The sequence below is a fragment of the Callorhinus ursinus genome, unplaced genomic scaffold (genome assembly GCF_003265705.2).
Source record: "Callorhinus ursinus isolate GAN/ISIS: 27379988/994484 unplaced genomic scaffold, GSC_fseal_2.0 scaffold35, whole genome shotgun sequence".
NCBI lineage: Eukaryota > Metazoa > Chordata > Mammalia > Carnivora > Otariidae > Callorhinus > Callorhinus ursinus.
Genome location: NW_027397097.1, coordinates 5,742,981 through 5,762,918, shown reverse-complemented (window position 1 = coordinate 5,762,918; position 19,938 = coordinate 5,742,981). Strand labels below are relative to the sequence as shown.

The 19,938-nt window shown below is 37.9% G+C and overlaps 1 protein-coding gene across 11 annotated transcripts in view; it reads right to left on the bottom strand.

Annotated features, from left to right (window-relative positions):
• Window positions 1-7,277: 7,277 nt before the first annotated feature.
• Window positions 7,278-19,938, bottom strand: part of EMSY (EMSY transcriptional repressor, BRCA2 interacting) — an 88,108-nt gene continuing 75,447 nt past the window's right edge. For 6 of the 11 annotated variants that reach the window (XM_025894226.2, XM_025894234.2, XM_025894227.2 and 3 more), the window contains 4 exons: window positions 18,012-18,211; window positions 15,635-16,198; window positions 14,155-14,655; window positions 7,278-10,260 (listed from right to left, as the gene is read on the bottom strand). In XM_025894226.2, coding sequence (XP_025750011.1) covers window positions 10,066-10,260; window positions 14,155-14,655; window positions 15,635-16,198; window positions 18,012-18,211 — 1,460 coding nt within the window. In that variant the 3' untranslated portion in view covers window positions 7,278-10,065. The remainder of the gene's footprint in view (window positions 10,261-14,154; window positions 14,656-15,634; window positions 16,199-18,011; window positions 18,212-19,938) is intronic. The other 5 variants (XM_025894229.2, XM_025894231.2, XM_025894236.2 and 2 more) reach the window with 1 other exon arrangement.

The following is a 19,938-nucleotide window of genomic DNA, read 5'->3' as shown; positions in this document are numbered from 1 at the left end:
AGTTACCATACCATAATATTCAAATGTTCACTTTTCAATAAAAAAAATCACAAAGTATACACATAAACAGAAAAATATGACCTATTCAAAGAAACAAAATTACTTGACTGACACAGTTCTCAAGAAAACCCAGACATTGGACTTACTACACAAAGAGTCAAAGGATAACATGAATGAAGAACGAAAAGGAAATACAAAAAGTGATTTGAGAACAAAATGAGAATTATCAATAAAGAGAAATTATAAAAGGAACCAAATGGAAATTCTGGACATTAAATGTACAATTATTGAAATGAAAACTCCATGGAAAACAGTATAGAGGTTCCTCAAAAAAATTATGAACTACCACGTGATCCAAAAATACCAATTCTGGATATATATTCACAGGAAATGAAATCAGTATCTCAAAGAGCTACCTGCACTCCCATGTTCACTGCTGCATTATTCACAATTGGCCAAGATATAGAAACAACCTAAGTGTCCATCAGTGGATGAATGAATAATGTAAATATGGTGTGTGTGTGTGTGTGTGTGTGTGTGTGTGTGTGTGTATAATGGAATATTATTCAGCCTTAAAAAAGAAAATCCTATCATTTGCAACAACATGGATGAACATGGAGGACATTACGCTAAGTGAAATAAGTTAGACACAGAAGATAAATACTGCATGCTCTCACTTATATGTGAAATCTTAAAAAGTCAAAGAAGAGCACAGATTGGTGGCTGCCAGGGGCTGGAGAAATGGGGAGATGTTGGTAAATTAAAAAAAAAAAACTTTACTAGAGGGGTTCTATAGAAAATTTGTGCATGCAGAAGACAGAATGAGTAAACTTGAAGATAGGACAACTGAAATTATCCTGTTACAGAATTATCCAGGAACAGAAAGGGAAAAAAAGGGAAGAAAAATTTATTAAAAGCACCTATGCAACCTGTGGGACACTATCAAAAGGCTCAATATATGCATTATGGGAGTACCAGGAGGAAAAGTGAGAAAGGGCAGAAAGAATATCTGAAGAAACAACTGAAAATTTACCAAGTTTGATGAAAGACATGAATCTACATTCAAGAAGTTCAATGAACTCCAAGTAGGATAAACTTACAGAGCTACACTAAGATATATTATAGTCAAACTGTCAAAAGAAAAGAAGAAAATCTAGAAAGAAACAAGAGGGCAGCAACTTGTCAGGTACAAGTTCTGCTCAATAAGGTAAATAGCCAATTTCTCACCAGAAACCATGAAGCCTAGGAAGGCAGTGAGATGATGTAAAGTGCCGGAAGGAAAAAAACTGCCAATCAAGAATTCAATATCCAGGGCAACTGGGTGGCTCAGTTGGTTAAGTGACTGCCTTCGGCTCAGGTCATGATCCTGGAGTCCCGGGATCAAGTCCCACATCGGGCTCCCTGCTCGGCGGGGAGTCTGCTTCTCCCTCTGACCCTCTTCCCTCTCGTGCTATCTCTCATTCTCTCTCTCTCAAATAAATAAAATCTTAAAAAAAAAAGAATTCAATATGCAGCAAAACTGTCATTCAAAAATGAGGGAAAAATTAAGACATTCCCAGATGAACAAAAGCTCAGGGAGTTCATTACCACTAGATCCTCCCATAAAGAAATACTAAAAGGAGTCCTTCAGGGGTGCCTGGGTGGCTCAGTAGGTTGAGCGTCTGACTTTTGATCTTAGCTCAGGTCTTGATCTCAGGGTCCTGAGTTCAAGTCCCATGTTTAATAAATAAAATGAGTCCTTCAGATTTAAACAAAAGGCCACTCGACAGTTAGCTGAAGCCATATGAAGAAATAAAGACCTCCAGTAAAGGCACCTACATGGGAAAATATAAGAGCCAATATTATTGCATTTTTATTTTGTAACTCCACTTTTTATTTCCTACATGATTGAAAAGACAAATGCATAAAAGTAATTATAAATCTGTTACTGGACACACAATGTATAAGGATGTAATTTGTCATGACAACAATGTAAAGGGGAGATGAAGCTATATAGGGGCAAAGTTTTGTACGCTATTGAAGTTAAATTATTATCAATTCAAACTAGGCATAAATTTAAGATGTTAAATGTAATCCCCATCATAACCAGAAAGGAAATATCTAAATATCTAAAAAATGTACACAAAGGAAATAAAAACAGATCAATACAAAAAAAAAATCAATTAAACACAAAAGGCCATAATGGAGGAAATGAGGAATTTTAAAAAGTATTAGACATGGCAAACAAATATCAAATGGTATAAGTAAATCCTTCCTTACTACTAATTACATTAAAAGTAAATGGATTAAACTCTCCAATCAAAAGCCAAGACTGGCAGGTTAGATTAAAAAATGATCCAATATGTTGTCCATAAGAGACTCGTTTTAGATGCAAAGACGTAAATGGGTTGTAAATTAAAGGACAGAAAAATATATTTCATGCAAATGGTAACCAAAAGAGAGCTGAGGTGACTATACTAATATCAGACAGAATAGACTTTAAGTCAAAAACTGTTACAAGACATAAAGAAGGACTATATACTGATAAAGGGGTTGATTCGTCAAGAAATAAATATACATGTACCAAACACAGCTCCTAAATATATGAGCCAAATATTAATAGAACTGAAGGGAAAAGTAGCTCACAATAATGGAGACTTCTGGAGACTTCAGTATACCACTTTCAATCATAGATAGAACATCCACAATGGAATGAAGATAGAAATCAGTAACAGGAAGAAAACTGGACATTTCACAAATATGTGGAAATTAAACAACAAACTCTTAAACAACCAGTGATTGAAGAAATCATAAGAGAAACTAGAAAATACCTTGAGATGAGTGAAAACAAAACATACCAAAATTTACAGAATGCAGCAAAAGCAGTGCTCAAGAGAGAAATTTACAGTTGTAAATACCTACATCAAAAAAGGAAAGACCTCAAATCAATAACTTAACTTTACACTTTGAGGAACTAGAAAAAGGGCGGGAAAAAAAAAAACAAAACAAAAAAAACTAAGCCCAAAGCTAGCAAAAGGAAGAAAATAATAAAAGAACAGAATGGAGATAAATGAAATAGAAAACAGGAAAACAAGAGAGAGAACAATAAAACCAAAAGTCAGTTCTTGGGAAAGATCATCAAACTGACAACCCCTTAGATACTGACAAAGAAAAAAGAGAGAAGACACAAATAACTAAAATTAGAAATGAAAATGGGGACATTATTGTTGTCCTTGCAGAAATAAGAGGATTATAATATTATGAACAACTGTACACCAACAAATGAGTACCTAAATGAAATGGACAAATTCCTGAAAACACACAAATTACCTAAACTGACTTAAGAAGAAAGAAATAGAAAATCTCAACAGATCTATATAACAAGAAAAGAGATTGAATCAATAATCAAAAACTTCTCAACAAAGAAAAGTCAAGGACTAGATGGCTTCACTGGTGAATTCTACCCAACATTTAAAGAATTAAACCTAATCCTTCTCAATCTTTTCCAAAAAATTAGAGGGAACACTTCTTAACTCATTTTATGAGGCATTGCCCTAATACCAAAGGCAGCTAAAGACATCATAAGAAAATTACAGACCAATATTCCTCATGAACATAGATACAAGAATCCTTAACAAAATACTAGCACATTAAATGCAATAGCACATTAAAAGGATTATATATATAACCAAGTGGGATTTATAAAAGGAATGTAAGAGTGGTTCAACATAAGAAAGTCAATCAATTTACATTTATAGAACAAAGGGAAAAACCCACACAATCACCTTAATTGATGCATAAAAAGCATTTCACAAAATCCAACACCCTTTCATAATAAAAAGACTCAGAAAAGTAGGAATAGCTTCCAGTTCTCTCTCTGACCTTATACCCTACTACTCCCTCTCTCCCCATTCACTCTGACCCTATCTTTTTTTTTTTTTTTTTTTACTGTTCTTTGAATATGCCAGGCACAGATCTGTATGCTATTGTTCTTGCTGTCCCCTCCATGTTGAACACTGTTTCTGCAGACATCAGCCTGGCTGACTCCCTCACTTCCTGCAGTTTTCCAATTCACCTTTTCAGTGAGAACTTCCCTGTCTATTCCATCTAAGATTTAACACCCATAGATCCTAGAATTTCATATTCTCCTTACCCACTTTTCTTGTTCTAATTATCATACTATTTATTTTTAACTTATATTTATAGTCCATTTAGAATGTAAGCTACATAGCACAGGTTGTTTTATTTTTCCACTATATTGTTCACTGCTATATCCCTAGTGGCTAGAACAGTGCCTGGGTCATAATAACTGCTCAATATTTACTCAATGATTTAACTAATTAATCTATATATGGTAGAGGTCAAAGTGATAGCATAGATGATCGACTCTGGTGAACTCTACCATGCAAGGAAATAGCAGTTGATCCTGTGGAGAACCAAATAGGATGCTACTGACCTGAATATGAGAGTGAATCCTAATCAAGATTATCAATGATTCCACTAAACTCTTTCTAACAAACTTGAATATGTTGATATTCAAGGGCATAAGAGAAAAAAAAATCCAGAAAGCTCAGCACCTCTTACTTTAGGCTGAAAGAATTCAGAATGACTCCTTAGAATACTGCATTTCAAGGACCCTCCCAGAGGCACACTGTGAGAAATTGCAAATAATTCACAGTAGATAACCAATGTAAGTGCTAAGTAAACATGTTATTTCTCCCCAAATGCTAGAGGAACCCAGCAGTGGGGTGGGATAAGTTTCCCTTGAACACATCCAGGCAGTCTTAGTGAAGGATGTGGTTTTCAAGCTTGGCTTTGAGGAATGAGTGAGCCTTTCAAATATAGAGCAAAAACTGTATGTGTGATGGGGGGGACAGGGAGTAGGTCGGGGTGGTGAAATAGGTTATGAATCTAGAGATGTAGACTGAAGCTTTGGCTAAGCCCTTGAATGCCACAGACTCATACTACATATTGGGGAACCAGTGAAGATGTTTGAGAAAAGGGCATAAGGAGATGAGACTGGCATCAAAAATGAAAGGTCAAATGTATTTTTCTGTTCTAATGAACCAACATTAACTCCAAATATTTTGTACATGTATTAATTCATTTTGCCGGGTTCAATGGCTTAAAACTTTGCAGTGACTTCTTGTTGTTCTAAGAATAAAACCTCAAACTTTTATCATAACCTGCAAGATCCACACAGAGGTCTGTCTCTACCTTCTGCTCCCACACTCGCTGCCTTCACTCACTGTGTTGCTGCGACACTGGCCTACTCAGAGTTCCCTTCTCCCCAAGCCCCTCCTACCACAGGGCTTTCATAGCTGCTATCCTTCTGCCTGGACAGCTGTCCCCCATCCTTTTTGCCTAGTTAAATCCTCTTCCTTCAGATCACTTTATAATTCCTTTCTGAGCAAAACTCCCCAACCTCAGTATTTATATACTTATTTTTCCATCATAGCACTTAGCAATGAATACATTTAGTTGCTATCTTTGACTCATATATCTCCTTTACTAGGCTGAAGTTCCATGAGCGTAGGGGCTTCTTTCCCTGGCTCTTATATACCCAGTGTCTGCACGTAGAAAATGCCCAGTAACTATCTGTTGGAAGGAAAAGAGAAAGTCAGGACATGTAAAAGTGGGAATTAGATAACATAGTAGTATAAACCATTCCATCTTGTGCTATCCAAAGCCTCTTAGAGCTTGTCCAAGCTCACATGGCTTATCCAGATTCAAACCTAGGCTTGCTTTTTTTTTTTAAGTAAGCGCCATGTTTTCAGTTACAGTCTGTGTGAGCAAGGAAGAGGTAAGAAAGCAGAGCAAGACTTCTCACAAGTACAAATCTGATCGTATGGTGTTTCAATCCTTTTTTCAATATATAGGTCATCAAGCCTCACTTACTTAAGGGCTTATAAATCTGTAAGCAGAGGCAGCAGACTGTTTTCTCACTCTTTTCTTGGAAAGGCCTTGCTTATATGGTGCTTTTTCACTCTACTTCCTCTTACCTGGGATTCGTGACACATAACTGAACTCAAAAAACAAACGTGTGTGAGCAACTCTGTGTAAAGGCACCTAAGACTGACAGATTATGTTACAGGCCAACATCAAGTTCCCCTGTCTTTCCAAAAGCCAATCCTATGTTTGGTGGCACACACACACTCCTATATAGAAAGTAGCAACTTGGGGATCAGCAGGATGCCTATTAGCATACAATCTGTGCGTTTTGGTACTTCATTTGTCTCTGAGCCTTCGTTTTCCATTTATAAAGTGGGAGTGGTATAAATACTAGACTTAAAAAATAAGAGCACCTAACTCTGTGCCTGGCATTTTTACATGCACTATTTCATCGTCTTCACAATAACTCGAAGGGGGTCAGAAACACTCAACTTTGTATTACGGGGACGGACTGGGACTTGCTCAAGCTCCTATGATCCATTAACACAGGAACCTGGGACTCAAATCCAGACCACTTGGCCACTATTTCCTTTGTACTATGTCTCTTATCCTAGCAGGTCATTGAGAGAACCTCACAAAGAAATGTATTTAAAAGTGTTTTCAATTATAAAGCTCTATGCAGTTTTAAGAATGTTAAGCAATTTGTTCCATTAGAGAGGAAGAAGTAAAACGTAATTAAAGTTTTAAGGGTGATGAATTAATTACCAGAGAACAGGTTACTTTTAAGAGTGGTATTATTGCCTGTACTTCAAAAGTTCTCAATTTAAATAATAAAATAGAAAATCATTTAATTTAAAAATGGGCAAAGGACATTTCTCCAAAGATCTTTGAATGGCCAATAAGCAGAGGGAAAGATTCTTATCATTAGCCATCAGGGAAATGTCAATCAGAACCACGAGGTACCACTTCACACACTAAGATGAATATAATTTTAAAAAATAATAAAAACAAAAAACGAATAATAGCAAGCACTGGTGAGGATGTAGAAAAAGTGGAACTGTCCTATACTGCTGTAAAATGTGCAGTCACTGTAGAAAAGATTTTGGAAGTTTCTCAAATCATTAAACATAGTTACTGTAGGACCCAGCAATTACACTCCTAGATATATACCAAAGAGAACTGAAAACATATGTAAAAACTACACAACCGTCCACAGCAGGATTATTCAGAATAGCCAAAAAGTAGAAACAACCCCAATGTCCATCAACCAATGAATGGATAAATAAAATGTGCTATATCCATGCAATGGAATATTACTGAGCCATAAAAGGGACCGAAGAACTAAAACATGCTACAACCTTGAAAATACTATGCCAAATGAAAGAAGCCAGTCACAGAAGACCACGTATTATATGATTCCATTTATATGAAATGTCCAGAATAGGCAAATCCATAGAGACAGAAAGTAGATTCGTGGTTGCCTAGGGCTGGGTGATGGGGTATTTCAGGGGTAACAGCTAAGGGGTACAGGGTTTCTTTTTAGGGTTATGCAAATGTTCTAAAACTGGCTGTAGTGATGGCTGCCCAACTCTGTAAATATAGTTAAAATCACTGAACTGTACACTTTAAATGGGTGAATCGTATGGCATGTGAATTAATTTCAATAAAATATTTTTTTTAAGTTCTCTAAGTTCAGCATAAACTGCATTCTGCAATGTAAGGCATTTATCAAATTTTAAACCAAATGGGTTTTTCTTATCACTGCCTGTAACAGTTGTTGGGACTCTAAAAATTCTGTAGTATTTGCAGCATAATCTCTGAGTATCTTTTACAAGGACTGACTTAAAATTATTTATGAACTTAAACATATGAAATACAAATAGATCTAATGCTACGACTTTCAGTAAAAGGATACCTGGAGATCCATATATGGCATCACCATCCATCCACTTAATCAAGAAACCTAAGAGTCACTCGTGTTTCCTCCTTCCTTCGGCCCTGGCATCCATTCCATCAGCAGGAAGCTCTGTTTGTAAACTCCGTAAGGGTAGGATTTTCTGTTTATTTACTGTGGAACCCCTGGTGCTTAGAACAGTACCTGACATGTAGAAGATGTTTTAAATAATATTTGCTGAATAAACAAAAGAATTCACGCTCTCCTTGAAAGTAATACCTTTGAAAGAAAAAAAAATGTTAAATCCCTCACTTGACAGTTTGTTAATATATACACACTAATTTTTAAAAGTGTAGCTTGTGGAAGTTTCATCTGCCATTCCAGTTGCTGGAAACATATTAAGGCTAAATTCTCAAAGGGACACAGGTATGCTATGCTGCCAGAATATGGAGAAGTAGAACGTAATAACTTTATTCAAGTTTGCTCTTGTTACCTGACCCGTGAATATTTAAAAGATATTTTATTTTATAAAAACTTACATCTGTAAGTAATAGACTGACCATAACAGAGGGCTTAACCTTGAATACATGGTTAGGCTTAGGGGTCCACAAACCCCTAAGATTGTATGTAAAACCTAACATGTCAATTGGTATGCATGTCTTTTTGGGGAGAGTTCATAGTGTGATCAGATTTTCAAAGAAGCCTATGACTGGAGAGGTTAAAAAGTTACTTAACTAGAAACAATCACAAAGTCTTTTAAACATGAATTTGTACAATAAAATAAAATCCAACAGCCCCATCTATGGGTAAGTCATTACCGCTCAGGAGAAATGATGGCAACTACCAGAGGTCAGTGCATCTTATAAATGCTTGTGTTTAAATCTTCAGTGTCACTCTAGTGGGAATTTATTAACTATAGTATCACAGTATTTTTTCTAGATATAGATGCAAAAATTAGGAGACTGTTGATGAAATCTACTTACAGTACTTCAGCACCAAAAATTGGGCAGTTATGCTGATAGATGTATGTACAGTTCAACATTTGTCAGTCTTAAAATGCTTATTTATAGTGAAATCTATATAAAACCGTTAAAAACTTTTCTATTTACATTTCTTTAAAAAAAAATGAAAAGAATTGCTTCCTTTGCCACAACCTGTCAAAACTGACCGTTACCCTCCCACCCTCTTACCCCTCACTCTACTTGTGACAGACAGTGATCACAAGACCCAAACATATTGCTTAAACAAACCGTGTCCTAAAAAGGCAGAATGCTTAAAAACATTACATTTAGAACTGTAAATGAATTTTTATACATTTCAAAGGGGGTTAAACAAAAGTATGTAAAAGTTATCTTCAAAGTCTCAGTCCAACATGAATGTGCAATTTCAATGTTAAGATAGCATCATATGAATAATTTTTCCTGAACATAGCTGAACATTTCCTTTGGGCCAGAAAATGTTTCTTTTCCTCTCCTTCACAATGAAACATTTTCTCTTAAGTTTTCTTAAAGGAGCAGGGAGGGGTGGGAGGTGGAAAGGGCAGGCAATCCTGGTTTACAGAAAATCTGTCAGAAAGAATATGGCCTGCTTTGAAATGTTTACATTTAAATAAATAGAAGGCAAGTGTGCTGCCTAGAGCACAAAGGAACAACAACACAATAAATTAGCATACAATTGGTGAGAATGTACAAGCCACCCAAAAAGCACTTCCCACTGGTTAGGGATCTGATTTCCACCATCTAACAAGGATTCTTTAATGCCAGTATTTTTCTAGTTATTTTATAAACTATAAACTGAGCAAATGTAAAATGTTAACCAATTCAACACTTCCAGGGATTTTCAAAAACATACAAGGTTTTTTAAAAAACTGTTCCTGACACACCATTTCAAAATACAAACTATTAACATTCTCCTTTTCTGATGGTGTTTTGCTCAGTAGAAACCAGTTGAGGAACATTCACAGGAAAAGTCTCTTTCCACTGCATGGCATACTTTTCCATCAGCTGTGGTCCAAGAGAGAAAGAATATCAGGTCTTCTGTCACTGCAGATGTGCATCTTTTTCTTTTCTTTCTTTTTTTTTCTTTTCCTTTTTTTTTTTTTTAAAAAAGTACAGTCCCCTGTGAGTTTTATCTTGTTTTAAAATGCTGCTCCTGCAGCAGTTCTTGTTGAAACACTGCGATTCTGGGGTCCACAGCCTAAGCATGGGCAAAGTGCTCTCTTTAGACATCAAAAATCAAGGGCTTCCCTGGACACTTGGTAACCAAGTAGGTTTTAAAGTGCACTCCTATTTCCAAAACACTTAGGACCGTTCAGCAGAACTCTGAGAGGGGCTGGGCTCGGTTCCATCCTCTGTGCTACTGTCTATGTCTTGCTCCATTGCTGTCTCATCGTCATCCAACTGCTGGCTAGTGAAGTTGTTTAGCTCAAGAAGCCCACTGGGCTCTACAACCACGTTGGAGCTGGAGTGACAAGGAATAGCGTACTGGGGAATGGCCTGGAAGAGAAGACACAGGAGAGAGGCTTTATGGTAAGAAAAAGAAACACGAGGATTTCCCCAACACTAAGGAAGAAAACAAGGAAACTGACATTTATTGGACAACTACTACATGCCAGGCACTGTGCTAGGTGCTTTCTCACATGATATTCTACTAAATCCCCGTAATAACACTATAAGAAAAATGTTACTCCTGTTTTACAAATGAGGAAACCAAGAGGGTAAGTGACTTAATCAAGGTCACACAGTTGGTCAAAGTTAAAGTGCCAGGATTCAAGCTCAAGTCTTCTAACAACTTAAAGTGATCTTTCCACTTCCTGATGGCACCTCTTCTAGTAAAGGAGGCTGAAGTCTGTGCCTAATTCAAGAGAGAGACTTTAAAGGACATTTTCATTTGATCATTAAGCAAATTTTAAATGTAAATGTAGTCAGATTTCACTCATTATTATCTGCAAGATATATGATTAATTCGCTGACACCACAATATATTTTAAACTCTTCAGTAACATTCAGTAACCCTTTGGTAGTTAAAAGGGGAAGTTATTTATTTGGGTCACATACTAATACTCTTTCTAAAGAGGACAAAACTGTCTTTTAAACAATGAAAATACCAGTAGACAAACACATATTATGGCCATATTGCCTTGTCAGGTTCTTCTTTCTCATCTTTATCAGATGCCTTTTTAAAAGGTCTATCAGTTCACATTATACCTCTGCTTAAAGTTCTACAACTGTTTCCTATCGTGTTTGCTATAAAATCAAACTTATCACGGTTCCAGGCTCATGCCAAACACACTCGTACTAGGTCTTCCCCTCTTCCTAGAATACTTTTTCTCCAAATTTCTGCATGGCTGGTTCCATCCTGTCATCTGCATCTTAGCTCAAATGCTTTAAGAGTAAAACGTTTTGAGAAGTCTTCCTTCTTTATGACCATGAAACCAGATCACTGGGTAGGTCCCACCCCCACCTCTATTACATTGTTACTTTGTCTTCGTTTGTTAAATTTTTTTCTCACCCTTAGAATGGAAGCTCCAGGAGAGTACAGATCTTGATTATCTTTTTTCACTGCTAGATGCCCAGAGCTCTGAAGAGGGCCTGTCACACATTAGATGCGCAATAAACACTTGCCAAATGAATTGACCTATCTTTAACATTAAAAGTCCCAGGGCAAAATTGAATATCAGGAAATACACCTGACCAAAAGAATCTTCTACTGCCAGCGGGGGCGGGGGGGGGGGGGCGCGGAGAATGGGAACAGGGATGTAAAAATAATTTTAACACTATAAAGAAAATACTGTAAGATGCCAAGGCACTGAATCTAGAGTAGTGGAGTTTTCTGTTATTTGTTTTCTCCCACTCTGTTCCATACAGCTAATCTGTGAAGAAGTCTTAGGTGGGGTCAGGAGGCCTGGACTGTAGTTCAACTCTGGCTCAGACTTGCTGTGGACCCCTGAACAAGTCACTTCACCTCATTGAGCTTTAACCTCGTGTAAAATAAGATAGAGAAGATATACTCTAAAGATCCTCAAGGTTCTAAAATTCTATGAGTTCCACATATATAGACTCCTTCAGAACAGAAGATATATTTGTCTTGTTTACTCCTCTAGTCTGCACCTAGCACAGCGCCTAGAACACAGAGGTTAAATAATACATGTGGTATGAATGAATGGATGAATGGACAAACAAATGAATGAAATACAGATTATCTGTCTATAAAGAACAAGGCTCTTCATTCAAAGCACTTATTATTAAACATGTTGGATTCTTATAAAACATTTTTTAAGAATCAAAGCACTTCTGCAGACTGCTTTCATTCATCCCCATACTATTTTACTGAATCTGTAAAATCAGTACTTCTGGTCAAAGCTAAGTGTAACTAGTAAGATCTGAAAATATCCTAACAATATATTCATGATGATTATAGTAACAGGAGCTATAGTTATTGAGTGTTCCTCTGTGTCAGACACTTAACTAGCTGCATTCCATATAGTTTCCCATGAAATCCTCAAAACAACCCTGTGAGGCAACGGTTATGGTCTCCATTTCACAGGGAATGAAATGGTGGTACAGAGGTGAACCCTGCTGCTCCAAACCACAATGCTGGGAAGGAGGAGTACAGGTGAGACTCAAATCCAGGTGTTTCTGACTCCAAAAGCTCGGTTCCTAAACAACACACTGTCCTTCCCTCTGACATGACCACCTAGCACATGGTATACACTGAAAGTTAGTTGTGTGTTCTGTAGAGAGCCGACTCATTTGATACTATCCTTGATATACAAAGCAATTTTCAGCCCTGTTCATAAAGTGTAGAAAATTATTTCCAAATAAGCTATCCCAAATTATTTCCAGTTTAGGGAGTACACCAATTTAAACTCTCCCATCCAAGTACTAACCAGGCCCAACCCTGCTTAGCTTCCGAGATCAGATGAGATCAGGCGTGTTCAGGGTGGTATGGCCGTAGACTCTCAGGAGCCACAGTAAATTTTAGTAAAATAGTTAACAGCTACCATTTATTGGGCAATCACCAAGGGCCAGGTACTGTGCTAGGTGCTTCATCTCAATTTTGTGTAATCCTCCCACCAATCATGTAAAGTAGGCATTCCTTATTCCCATTTTTACTGATGAGGAAACGAAGGCAGAGTGAGGTTAAATAGCCCTGCCTAAAGTCACATAGTGAGTGGCAAAGCCAGGAACTCATTCCTTTTCTACCTCTGCGGGGGGGGGGGGGGGGGGACAACGACGAATCCCTCCATCAAGAATTACTTAATTCGCTAACAATTGTTTTTACAGAGGAACAAATCATTTAATTCAATGGCCAGTTCTATTTGCCTCTGGCATTTTCCCCATACTTATTTGTATCATATTTGGGTGAATACTGGTCAGTTTGCATTCTCTTGTAGCCTGGCATCATGGAAAAGGGAAAGTTTACCACAGAAACTTCCAAGTCACACAACAGTGACTCTATGGTAAATCCTAGATTATCCACATTTCAATGAATCCAAATTCTCCATTAACTAAAATGTGCTGTTCTGATAACTTCCAAGCCATCTATCAGCATAGCCAAAAAAAATGACAAGTGTCAAGAAAACAACCTGAAACCCTGCAAGGACAAAGGGAAGTAAAACACAACTTTTAAAGGCTAATCTGAACTCAGTAATTCTTTAGTCTTGATCTGTTATGCATGATGACAGATGAGTTTTAGAATGAAGGGAATGTGAGGCATAAAAGATCTACTGCCAATGAATAATTCATTATGTTCACTAGCCTGTACTTACCAAGGCAGGACAGTAACCATTAACAAGATTTTTCAACAATGATTAAAATAAGAAGCAAAGCTTTATGGTTAATCCCAAATTAAATATAAAATTAAATTATGTAGAAACATTTTCTTACAACATGTTTCTCCAGACAATGCAGTTAATTAAGGTTTAATTGTCCTGAAAACAATAAATTTAGATCAAGATAAAGAACTATGTTTTTCCAAGGAAAGGGTCCCTGAAATTAACTTGAAATAAAAGTGCAATCCAGTTATACCCCTTTTTTGAGCAAAGACCGGGGAGTTTGACCCCATCAAGTTGCTGATCTTCTGGGTTGACTTAAACTGGCAAGCATGTTTTGTATCTATAAATCAAGCTGACATACGGGCTCAGGGCCCTTGACTGCCTCTGAGGGGTGCTGTGTGATAACATCCACCAATTTTCTAGGATTCTCTTCCAGAAAATATAAATTTGTATATTTGCAACAGGTATTAAACCAAATTTTTCAAATGCCATCTCAAAAATAATCACTATGTCTCTTGCCATCTTGGCTTGACTCTTCCTGCAACACCCCAATCACACCAAACCCACAACCCCCAAGATGCCCAATACTTCTCATGTTCCTTCCAGTTCTTACCTGGATGATAATTTCTGCTGGGCTCTCTTCAGCTTTCTTTTGGCCTACATTCTGAATACGCATGAACTGGCCTGTCGCAGGCACTCCTGGTGCATCGATTTTCCTTGTCGTTAAGGGAGGGCCAACAGCAGATGGACTTGAAGAGGACTCTCTACATTTCTGTTGCTGGGGAGTGGAATTCGCCATCCCTGCCACCACCACGTGGGTGGAAGGTAATGATCCTGCTTCACCAGTGAGCATACTAGTGGCAAGAGCCTTCTTTGGGGGATCCACTACCATATGCTCTACATTTGTATCAATCTGAGCTTCCATCAAAGACATTTTCAAAATGTCTGACACTGCTGTCTTCTCAGAGGCCTGAATGGGAGATATGCTTGTAACTGGTGATGTCAGCTTAGGCACAGAACTGCCACCAGTTATCTTTGTAACTGTGGGAGGCTGGCGCCCCTCAAAAGTTATCTTTGTAACAGAGGATCCTTGGGTTATAATTGGCTGCTCCACCTGAAAACAAATTGGGGTTGTGTGTGTTACAGCTACATCTCTTTGAGAAAAACCTATCCAATACCCCAGATAATATGGCAAAAGAAACATTCGTGCGGTATACTAGGAAGACATTCTGAACGAAGCTTGGTGTTTAAAAGAGGGCTGGATGGGAAAGTATCTGGTTATTTTTAAGAAACCTAGGGAAAGAGGAGGGGTAAAAAGAACCTTCATCTAGCCAGCCAAGGTTCATAGCAGTAAACGAAAAAAAAAGTCACAGCAGCCTTGTTTTCCTTTGGGATTTATATCCCCACACAGTATACCTTCAACCCATTTTCATATTATTTACATCATCTTCAGTTTTTAAAAATAAAAAGTAGAATTTTCAATTTTTTGCTTCAAAATACAGCTATACAAATATATTTTCTATATATGTATTTATAATACACATATATACATCACTCCAAAGCCACTGGTTTTCCCTAATATAATTTTTCTTTCGAATATCCAGATAATTCCTCTGCAATCTAGCAGATAAATCTAGAAAGTAAATTTATTAACTAGATGATGCTGATGTAAACTACAAAGGAAGATGGTTCAGTGAAGCTCCTTAAAAGATTGTAGTTTACTTATTAGCATTACTACCACAGATATGAGAGTTTACAAGCATGGAAAAAAATATTTTATATCTAAAAAATACAAATAATTTAGGGATCTTGCTTCTATGCACCGCTGATCAATGCTGAAGTGATTTCGTTAAAAACTGCCTGGAAAATCAAGTTCTGCGTGCTATGCTTTTTTTTTTTCCTTCCTATATTAATGCGTGCATCTCTTCCCTAATGTCAACCTTCTGATGGGGTAAAGTAATACCAGCATAAATGAGGCTTTTGAGTTTCCTCTTGCCAGGAGAAAGCACTGCTAATCACGATAGGGTCGTGATGTTCTCATTTTTTCCGTGAACAGAGAAGTTTAACTTTGCATGCTACCAATATTCCGTTACCTGGCTTGCCGGCTGTTTCTCTGATGCAGCTGGGAGCGGCATTTGGCTCTGGGGGGTTTGGGGTTGCACGTAGATTTTTGGTTGGTTCGGAGCCTGCTGCAGTTTAGGGAGCTGCTGCGTGGTTTTCACTGCGAGCACCTGTACTACAGTTTGCGGGGGCTGTGCCATTAAGGTAGGAAGCTGCCTGTCTTTGGCCACCATGGGATGCTGTGTGTGCTGTACGTCTGGCTTGGGCTGTGCTTGTTCTTGCTGAAGAGGGGTGAGTTTTTGATGCCTGATGGAAAGCTGGGGCATTTGCGGGAGTTTGTGCTGGAGCTGGTCTGCCTGCAGGTGGATGGTCTGCTTCTGTTTAGTCTGGAAGCACTGCAGAGTTTTCACTTGCAGCTGAGTCTGTTCCAGCTGGGGCTGGCTAAGTTTCTGCTGCTTAGCTGACTGTGACTGAGTCAGGGCAGACCGGTAAAACAGACCTGTCTGAGGGTCTAAAGTATCCATCTCTTCAACCTCGCCCTCCTCAGTTCCAAGTTCCTCGCTGTGTTTGGTAAAAGCAGTGTGACTGCTTAATGCCTGAGTAAAAAAGGCACAAAGTAAGAATGAAATAAGAAAAACACCTACATTGCTACATTTTCCTCAAACTGGAAAAGACTTGGTTATGAGATTCATTCAAAAATTTTCAGAAGAAAGAGCCTAAAAAGAAAACTGCAAAAACTGGTCTACTCACTTCTAGAAGAAAAGTCCTCAAGGGCCCAGAATGCATAGGTAGGAGGAATAAGGTTGCCCTGCAGGCACAGCTCAACACAGAAAAGGAAGAGGCTCCCTGGCTCAGGACACAGCTCTCTCGCCTGGTCATCACAGATACCGACCCATCCAAAGAAAAGAACACAGTGACCCAGGAATGAGGTGTTCAGAGAAAAGCCAAGGTTCAGAGAAGCCCGTGTGTGTATGTCCAATGCTGTCCAGAAGGGAAGAGTTACTGTCTGAGGATGCCCATCGGGTCCCCACCGAGGGCCTCTCTGCTCAGAGTGGAAATGGTTCATCAGGCTTCACCAAGGCCTGTGTGAACAATCCTCCGCACTAGTCGCCCTCGCCCCTTCGGTCATATTCTGGGCCCACTGGGCAACAGTTTCGCAGAGACTCGGCTGCCAGGAGGGAAGGAGACTGGGGGAGGGGACGAGAGCAGTCCTGTCGTGGAAAGGGAGATTGTTCCGTGTTGGATATAACGGTGATGGGAGGAGGCATCGATCTTGAGGGACATGGTTAGGGTCAGCCTGTTCGACCTCTCTGGGGGTCCTGAGAAAGCTCAACGTCAGGACTTGCTAGCATCCAGGCTGAGATCTGATACTTAGCTAAACCTCTGGCCACCTGGCTTTCCTCAGTGACACAAAATCCACCCCAACCCCATCCTTCCCACTTCCTTATCATGCTATTCCTTCATTCTAAATTTTAAAACTATGAGATTCAATTGAAACTCTCCCCTATCTCATAATGACCTTACACATATAGGTTTTTAATGCACCAATTTCTTTATTGCCATTCAGGTTAGTTTGCTTAAAATTAGGATCAACTGCTACCAGTCAAATGATGGTGATTTATGTGACAACCGATGATAAGTCACGCTTAAATCTGGCATCTATGACATCACTTTGTATAGAGGCAGGATGCTCTGAGTTTAAATCCTGGCTCTGCCACCCAGAATAAGTTACTTAACTTCTGTAAGCATGAGTTTCCTCATTTGTAAGAGGGATAATACACCCACCTTGCAGGATCATAGTTGAGAATTAAACAAATTAATGTATTTAAAGCTCAAAGCACAGTATGTGACACAAAATCAGCTGATCAGCATATTCTTTTCTTTTCCCCGTTACTCCTGGTACCAGATTTTCTGTTTTGTATTAACTCATTCTCCTTCCTCATTGAGTCTCCTCCTCCTTAACTGGTCACATATAGTGAAAGAAGTCAGATATTTATACCTACTTATAAATAACGTTTCCTATGAGAATTCATTCAAAAAGCAAAACACCTAGCAACAAACAGCTGAACAAGCCAACTTCTATTTCATTTAAAAATCTCACCTCAGTGATAAATGCTTCCATAACAATGGATATAGAAAGAGTACCAATTCTGAAGTCATAGATTCATCTAGACAGTCCCACCCTTTTGAAATGTTCCAATTTTACAGAAGATCCATGAATACTGTTTCTTAATTACTTTCCAAGTGTTAAGACTCTCAACTCATTTCCTCTACTCAGTCCTCACAGATGAAAGAACTACACAAATGCTCTTCAATTCAGTTATTTCCTCTCCCATAATCGATGAGACTAAGCCTTATTTCAGGAAGAAGGCGGTTACAGAAGGTAGGAAGAGAAAGAAGAGATACAACCTGCTGCATAATGTGGGTGATTGCTCCAGGGGAAGATGCTGGGATGGACTTCACCACCACCGAAGTCTGTGTTGCGGTCTGTGACTGAGCCACATGCTGGAGCAGGGTCCGCTGGGGCTGGGAGGGCTGTTGGGGCTGGGAGCGATGGCTGACTGAAAATAGAGGAGGTGATGATATTTCTCCAGAAATCACCACAGCATCTGTAACCAGTAGTCATTTTAAACAAATGTCTGTGAGATTGCATCACAGAGAGAATGTGTGGTACTGTGAACTAGGAGCAGAAGACCAGAGTCTGCCCATCTATGAGCTGTGTGACTCTGAGAAAGTCACTTATCTTCTCTGAGACTCTGTGTTCTCATCTGTAAAATGGGAATAACAGAGCTATTATAAGGATGAGATGAGAAATGCAGAAGCACTGTGAAAACTATTATCACAAAGGAGGAACAAACCCCTTAAAGTTATATCCTCCTGTGAGCTGTGCTTAATTTCTCCAACAACCTTCACCCCATTAAGGTAACAAAACAATAATACATTTCTATAATCAAATCCTAGACTAGTATCTTTAAGGATACTAAGATAATACTTAATTTACTAAGATAATAATTTCTTGGTCCCAGTTCCAAATGCAATACAAAACCCAGAAGCATTCATTCTTTTACATGAAGTGACACTGTCATGTAGCCTTATAGTTCCTAAAGATGTAAGAGGTCAAGATGATACTGCACAAAGAACTGCACCAAGAGTCACACCTGGCTGGATTCTGTCCCACCCTGCCACCAACCAGCTATGTGAATTTTAAAAGGTCATTTAAATTCTATGAGTCTCTAAACTTAGAGGTTTTAGTTTTGTTTATTTTTGTTTTTTTAAATAGGATAATAAAATTTTTTTTCTACCTAGAAGAGGATCAAATGAAGTAACAGACGGAAAATGGTCCTTAAATTGTTAAGTCTTATAAAGTAAACAAAAGAATAGAAAAATCCAAATTTTGCTCATCTGACACAAATGAGAATACAGTGTAACAGGAAAACAACCCCATTTCCTATTTTCTCGCTACAAAGGTCCAAAGGAATAAACTAGACATTTATATCGATGTAACAGATGTAAACCGATACGTCTACCTTGATGCCAAACTATCTCTTACCAGCCTCAACTTCAACTTTTTAAACAGTAAAACATTCACCACTTCTTATTCTATAGAGCCTTAAAAATGGCTTATGGTTACTGGGAAATAAGCTTTTTGAATTAAAAACAGAGTAAAACAAATCTGTAAGATTAGCTAAGGATTTTGAGAATATCAAAATTCTCTGAATAACCCATGATTCTAATGCTCAAATATCTTGATTTGCAATTTCAAGTAGTTCCATATTCAAGTGGTTTCATGTTTAAGAAAAGTCATAGTGGAATGTCCAAGGAGAAGATGATCACTACAGAAATTAATGTCAAAGTACTACCTAGGTATTGTAAGTACAGAACTAAAACTATCCAGTGAAATATAAACAAGCTTTATTTATTTTTGTAACTCATTCTGTCTATATTGTTTTTCTATTGTTGCTTATACATATGCCTACATGTGATGTAAGAGATTATAGGCAGCACCACTGGGATAAATGTACTGCAATGTCTTATTGCATTTCACAGTATGCTTTATATGCATATTTTAAATTATGAGTTAATAAAATCTTCCATATGTGCTCAACCAAACTGAAAAAAAGTGTGGATATTAAAACAACTATTGAAATCATTTATAATGTGACTGAGGAGAAAAAACAAATCATACTAATAGTAAAATTAAACAAATTAATGAAGTTTTTTACTGATAGAAGCACCATCAGAAATGAATGACATCTGAAAAATAAACAATAATTTTTCATGAAATTATCAGATTATATGGAACATTTCTGCTGCCCATACTAATCTTAATTATAAC